Source organism: Eptesicus fuscus, chromosome 2, assembly GCF_027574615.1.
Source record: "Eptesicus fuscus isolate TK198812 chromosome 2, DD_ASM_mEF_20220401, whole genome shotgun sequence".
In the NCBI taxonomy this organism is placed as follows: Eukaryota; Metazoa; Chordata; class Mammalia; order Chiroptera; family Vespertilionidae; genus Eptesicus; species Eptesicus fuscus.
This window is the reverse complement of record NC_072474.1, coordinates 108,697,090-108,704,288: the sequence shown is the minus strand read 5'-3', so window position 1 is coordinate 108,704,288 and position 7,199 is coordinate 108,697,090. Positions and strand designations below refer to the sequence as shown.

Genomic DNA, 7,199 nt, shown 5'->3' with positions numbered 1-7,199 from the left:
ATCCCTCCTGCGTGGGGACCTCAGGCCCAAACACCTCTCAGAGCAGTTTCCCCTTGACTCCCGGGGCATCGCACATAAGGTCCTGACGGCAAGCCAGGCCACTGTGCTTTACCCAAATCCCACAACAATCCTATCAGGCAAGTGTTATCATTACCCTTGATTTACATATAGGGAAACGGCCACAAAGAGCAGCCCCAGGGCCCATTGCTTATGCTACGGAACTACACTACTTCTCCTTAAACTACACTACTTCTCCTTAGGAAAGTAACGGCGATAATCCCCGCCTTCCACACCCCACAGACAACTGAAGAAAGCATGTGAAGGCACTTCTCAAAACTATTAAACATTCTATAAATGTGACTTTATAGTATCTATTACAGTCCCCTGTAATCCTCTCAGCCAAACCCCAGTGCATTAGGTGTTCTATTTTAAGATGTACATCATGCACCTTTGAAAGGTGGTCAGCTGCCCTTGAGAATGACTTTGAATGCTCCCTTCCAGGGATTTCCTGGGTGTGGGCGTTCTTTTAAAATAGAAGCAATCGGAAGAGGTGAACTGCCTGGAAGAGGAAGACCAATGCGAACACAGGTTGAAAATAACCCGCCCTTTGCTCAGGAGGAGCAGGGAGGAGGCTTTTGCAGTGGGTGGCTGGAGTAGAAGCAGCACTCTGTATTTTTCTGTGCAGTTTACACCCAGGTCATTTTACCAGCACTGAGCGGAACCTGAGAAAATGCCTGGGGTGGGGATGGAGGGAGGGGACCCAAGAGTGTGGATTAGGGGTGGGTAACTCAGAAGACACCTAGGGTTGGCCCTGGGGAGGATGGGGCGGGAGTTCACTGGGAGGGTCCCAGGCAAATGACCAGAAAAGGAGCAGCTAGACGGACTGTTCATTTGGAATTCAGAGCGGAGCGCACATTTGAAATAAGGATTGATGGGCTTGAAAGCCTTTTAGCCAACTCTTCATCTCCATGGTCAAGCCTGTTTGTGAAGCATTTACTTATTTATTTCTTTTTAAATATATATATTATTGATTTCAGAGTGGCAGGGAGAGAGAGATGGAAACATCAGTGATGAGGATCATTGATCGGCTGCCTCCTGCACACCCTCTACTGGGGACTGAGCCCAAAACCCGGGCATGTGCTTGACTGGAATCGAACCTGGGACCTTTCAGTCCGCAGGCCAATGCTCTATCCATTGAGGCAAACTGACTAGGGCCATTGTGAAATATTTAAATAGCACCCAGCTCCTTTTGAATGATGTGCTTTGGTCCTAAAGGCCAGGTAAACAATGTGTAGGAGAGGAGGGGGATGGTTTTGTCATTTATGTGGCCTGTTGGTCTCCCATACTGAACCATAAGGTGCCAAAAGTTCATAAAGAACTTTTGTTGTTAATCTTTATCCTTCCTGCCCCTCACATGCCTGCATGTGGTTATGTTTAGCACTTCCTCATGTACATAAACTGATACTTGACATGACAGCTGCACAAATAGACGGAGACACCCTTCTGAGTTCTGTTGGTTACAAGGTTAGATGAGGAACTCCTTCAAAAGTGTGCTTTGGCTGGAGGAAGAACACTGGGGTCCCTAACTACTTTGGGGAGAGGGGATTCGTCTCCTTTGAGAAGAATGCCCTGTCTCTGGTGTGCTGGCGGCTGGAAACAAGTGAATAGAAACGGGATTCCTGAGTCCACCTCCCTGGTGACATGGCAAACAGCCTTCATCTCTCAGGTTGGCTTTGAGTGTTGGTTGTGTACATGCTTCTCAGCAGCACGTTTGTAACAACACGGTGTGAAATCACACCCAGCGAGGCCTTGATTCTGGCAGCAGGTGATCGTGCCAACATGGTGTGAGAATTAAAGTCATCAGACATCAAATACTAGGAAGTAAAAGTCATCAGACATATCCAATACCAGAAGATTTGCCTTCTGTTCTCAATTTACTGCCTCTCAGACCCCACTCACCCTTCAGCGCCTGTCCTGCAATCACGATCTGGACCCTGAAGCATTTCTCCTTTGCAAAGAGCACAGGGGTAAGCTTTGTCAGGAGAGGGCTGGGGGCACCTTGCGGGAGGAAGGAGGCTTCTCTTCCTGGTTCTGGCGGCTACCTTTTGCTTTGGTTCTGGCTTCTGCTGCACAGTGATGTGTGACACCAAGGGTATATTCTGCCTCGGTGACCTCACGGTGACCTCAGAGTCCTGGCCCAAACTCAATGACTACCTTCTGGAGGTCTCTGATGATAGCACACCCTCCAGCCCTCACACCTGCATGGGTGCTCCGTGCTCTCTGAGCACCACCCTGCTGGAAACCAAGATCAACAGTAATGAATATACATGTGAGAAGTCCACCAGAAGGCTGAGTTTGGACTCCTTTGATATTCATAGGGTGAATTTGCATTTTATTCCCTACTGCTGACTCAATGGCCTAAAGCAGTGGTCGGCAAACTGAGGCTCACTAGCCCCAGTGGTTTGCCAGCGGGCTGCAGTGGTTTGCCGCTTTGTTGACTAATGAGTTTGCTGACCACTGGCCTAAAGCAAACTCCCCCCTAACCTGATAATCTTACTGTTGACTAAACATTACCATTGATATGTCTGTTTGCATTCCTAAAAGGCAATTGTGTCTTCTAGTAAATAAAAGGCAGATGGGAACAGAGACTCAGTGGAACTTAACTACTACAGTTAAGCTTTTCCCTGGCTTTCCCCCATCATTTCAAAATTAATTTTTCTTGTCTTGTGTGTCAATTTGCACGTCAGCTCTTTCTCTCTCCAAGCCTTTGAACCCGAAAGCCACGCTGGCCGGAGCTTTTCCCACCACCCGCCCGGGGCTCACCTGTACTGTGGAGGCTTCTTCCTGCTTCTCCAGTAACTGGGGACCAGCTCTGGCTCACACAGCCCAGAGATGGACTCGACCAGCGAGCTGCCGTCATCAGCTTCTCCAACAAGGTCTTTTGCAAAGCTTTGCTTCCACCTCTCCATTCCTGTTTCAAAGGGGATGGGAATGTCACCAGTTGGAGTCCTGTGAGTCTTGCAGCAAGAGGAGGAGATACAATCGGAGTTGGAATAGTGGGAGCCTTTGCTGCCTTACTCAGTAAACTCACCCCAGAGGACCGAGTCTCCCCATTTGCTGGGGATGGGCAAAGCCAGGCGCTGCGGCACTCAGTCAGCTGCCTCAGGTTCCAGGAGGGCTCTGGCCCCTCTCAGGGGAGACATGTGAGTTTCTGGCTGTGCCTGCCCTGAGTGGAGGCGGGCATGTCTGTTTCTTCGGGTGATTCTGGTTTTACTTGGTTCTGTTGGGATAATGTGCCATCTCTTGCCCCCACATTCCAGCCAAGACCTCACACCCAGAGGAAGGGGAACCCATGTTCTGTCCCCTTAAGTGTTGGCATAAATGTCAAAATTTCAGACTTGGAGACTTGCAACCCCAGAAGAGGCCACTGGTCATTGATAATTCCCTGTCCTCCTCTTGGTCTATGACAGTGGTCGGCAAACTCATCCGTCAACAGAGCCAAATATCAACAGTACAACGATTGAAATTTCTTTTGAGAGCCAAATTTTTTAAACTTATACTGTATAGGTAGATACATTGTTATTAATTCAATTAGTGAATCCCTAAGCTGGCCTTTGCTAAAAACGTCCTCAATCTGAGTGAGGTACGTTCGCTGAGGTCGACCCCTTCCAACTATCCCATCCACACTTGTCTTGTGTACTTGTTTCGTCTATCTCCTGTCGTTCATCCTCTCTATATGTCCAAACCATCTCAACATACCTGTCTCAATCCTCGACACTCCATCTTTTTTCACTCCACAACGTTCCTAAAATTAACTTAATAAACTTTACTTAAAATTTTAAGTCTTAAACTATAGGTACGTTGAATAAAACTTGACATCATACTTAATAACGATATTATTTATTAAAATTAAATTCCTTACAATTTACCTTACAATATACATAACATTAAATCATGACAATAACTGACAAACACTAATGTGAACAATGGCCTTGCATCTCCTTGGAAAGTTTGGGTAAGTCAGGTTTGTATGTTGTTGTTTTTAATTTTACACGCGATTCCAGGTTCTCATCAATAAGACGACTTCTCAATTTACTCTTGATAAGGTTCATGCTTGAAAATGATTGTTCGCATAAATATGTAGACCCAAATAAGGAAAGAACAGCAAACGCTAGTTTTTTCAGTTGATTATATGAGTCAGGAATACTATTCCAGGTGTTAAAAATCAACATATCTTCCTTCTCCAGGTCTTTCAAAGCAGACCACTTGTGCTGTGAACTAAGTTCACATTTGTTTTTCTCCAATATTTCTATATCAGCACAAAGACGTTCAAATTTCGAGCTCCACAATTCTTTGTTTTTTAAATCCAGCAGTTGCATTTCAAAGTTGCCAATGTCAATATTAAAGGGAGAAAAATTTAATTCTGTTACAGTAGCATTAAGAGGTTTTTTAACAAAGGCTAACGTCGCTTTGCTGTTTCTTAATTCCTGAAACCTGTTGAGAAAAGCTTCCCTCATATTTAAAAGTGTTGTTTTGAAATAGCAAATGTCAATATCAGAATTATTTTCTTGGCGATGTTTCAACAGGCTTGGAAAGTGAATCAAAGTTTCTCTTTCAAAATCTTTAGCAAAAAGAGATAATTTATTTTCAAATGAAATAACTTCTTCTAACATCGAAAAAATTGTGTTTCCTTTCCCCTGTAGTTTACGATTAAGCTGATTTAGATGAGATGTAAAGTCTACCATGAAATAAAATTTTTGGATCCATTGATCATTCGTTAGTTCTGGATAGTGAACACCCTTCTCAAGGAGAAATGCTTTAATTTCTGTTAATAAGGAAGCGAAATGTTTCAAAACGTTTCCTCTTGACAACCAACGAACCTTGTTATGCAGCAGAAGATCTGCGTACTCACTCTCCATTTCAACTAAAAATTCTTTAAATTGGTGATGATTAAAAGCTTTAGCTATAATGGAGTTGATAATGTTAATCACCAATTCCATAACTTTGCAAATTTCTTCTGGAAATGTCTGCACACAAAGCGCTTCTTGATGAATCATGCAATGGTAAGTAAGTATCTCATGATTAATTTTTTCTTTCAAAATAGCAACAAACCCGTTTCTTACACCGGTCATACTTTTCGCCCCATCTGTTGAAATTGAGACAATTTTATCGAGTGGAATATGATGTTTTTCAATGCACTCTATTACAGCATTAGCTATATCCTCTCCACGTGTGTGACCTTTGAGTGGCAATAATCCTAAAAGTTCTTCTTTAGGACCTGTAGATGAAATAAATCGTACAAAAAGTGAAACTTGCGCTGTATCATTTATGTCACAAGACTCGTCAACTGCTATTGATAAAGCTGAAACCAATTTAAGATCTTCAACCTGCTGGTCGGTTATATTGGAAGACATTTTGACTGTTCTATCTTTCACTGTTTTAGCAGACAATGGTAACTCTTTAATTTTTTTTAGAATATCTCCTTTGTTCTTAAAGTCCCGAAATAGCTTTTCGGATACATTTATAAAACAACTTTTTATGTATTCGCCGTCTGTATATGGTTTTCCTCTCTTAGCAATCTCTTGACTAACCACAAAACTTGCAATATTAACATTGTTGGAAGATTGAATCCCGTAATTAAATACAGAACTTGATTTTTCTCGACTCTTCTGAAGTTCCTCAACTGCCTTCTTCCTTGCATCACCGACAGGATATTTAGTACTAAATGACACGTGTTTGGTTGTAAAGTGTCTCTCCAAATTTGATTTCTTGTTATGTGCCAATTTTTCCTGACAAATAAGACAGGTCGGAAGGCCATTTAAGTTTTGAATAAACGCGAAAGTCTCGGTCCATTCAACTTTAAATTCACGGTTTTCGTCTTCCGTTTTTCTTTGCTTCTTCTTTGTAGCCATGTCAAACAGGGCACCTAAAAAGAAGTTTCATTTTATAATAATAAAGCCACCAACACAAAATAATTACAATTCTTAAATTGATGACAAAAATACCTGTAGGATTTGCAGATGGTTGGAAAAATAAAGGTAACTTTATGCTTCAAGTAGCTACTTTTGTCACTCGTGTGCGATTTGCGGACGCGACCAGCACTAACCACTGCACAATGAGACTGCTGGCTGACCAGCTCACTGAATTCGTGCATGAATCGCGCCAGCCTCCCCCGCTCTGCGTCTCCCGCGGCCTGCCAGCTCTGCGTCTCCCGTCGCCCAACCGACCGACACCCCCACTTATTTTAACACCACTTCTTCAAAATAGACTCGACCAGACTGAAAACTGACTTCTGCGCATGGGCCACGAAGTTTCAATCGCACTGTATGTGCGTGCCTGCACGTGGTATTTTGTCGAAGAGCCACATTCAAGGGGCCAAAGAGCCGCATGTGGCTCCCGTGCCTTGGTTTGCCGACCACTGGACTAGATAAACAGGAATTAAAAAGAACACTGACATTTTAATGTCAAGTAAGCATACTCATGCTACCAAAGAAATAGCTGATAAATGCTATTAACTTATTCTAAGGATAGTGTTACAATGTAATATGTCTATCACTTACTTAACATGAAAGAACATTTGAAGTCTTGAAACAGCAACAAAATAAGGAAGACCAGAAGCATAAAAAATGTATACCAACATTACCTTTCTTTCGAAAGAGTGCATTTAGGTAATTTTCTGCTTGGCATTCAATCTTTTCAGTGTTGGACTGGCCCTGAGATGATAATTCCTCTGTTGGGGTTGGCTGTGAAGAATCAAGAGATGGTATACAATCCTAAAATTATATATAAAACAAAACAAAACAAAACACCAACATTAAAAAAATCCCTTTCTGAGAGACTAAAAAAGCAATCCCATTTACCATCGCACCAAAAAAATTAAGATACCTAGGAATAAACTTAACTAAGGAGGTAAAAGACCTATTCGCAGAAAACTACAGGACACTGAAAAAAGAGATAGAGGAAGACGTAAACAGATGGAAGAACATACCATGTTCCTGGATTGGTAGAATCAACATCATTAAAATGTCCATAGTACCCAAAGCAATCTACAGATTCAATGCACTCCCCATCAAAATACCAACAGCATATTTCACAGACCTAGAAAGAACTCTCCAAAAATTCATCTGGAATAAAAAAAGACCCCGACTAGCCTCAGCAATCCTCAGAAAGAAGAATAAAGTAGGTGGGATCTCAATACC

The 7,199-nt window shown here is 42.6% G+C and overlaps 1 protein-coding gene across 1 annotated transcript in view; it reads right to left on the bottom strand.

Annotated features, from left to right (window-relative positions):
- Positions 1 to 423: 423 nt before the first annotated feature.
- The window catches only part of LOC129150569 (ligand-dependent nuclear receptor corepressor-like protein), a 29,931-nt gene continuing 23,155 nt past the window's right edge, over positions 424 to 7,199 (bottom strand). Inside the window, exons 5-7 of the mRNA XM_054722383.1 lie at positions 6,644 to 6,773; positions 2,824 to 2,971; positions 424 to 559 (exon numbers count right to left, since the gene is read on the bottom strand). Coding sequence (XP_054578358.1) covers positions 424 to 559; positions 2,824 to 2,971; positions 6,644 to 6,773 — 414 coding nt within the window. The remainder of the gene's footprint in view (positions 560 to 2,823; positions 2,972 to 6,643; positions 6,774 to 7,199) is intronic.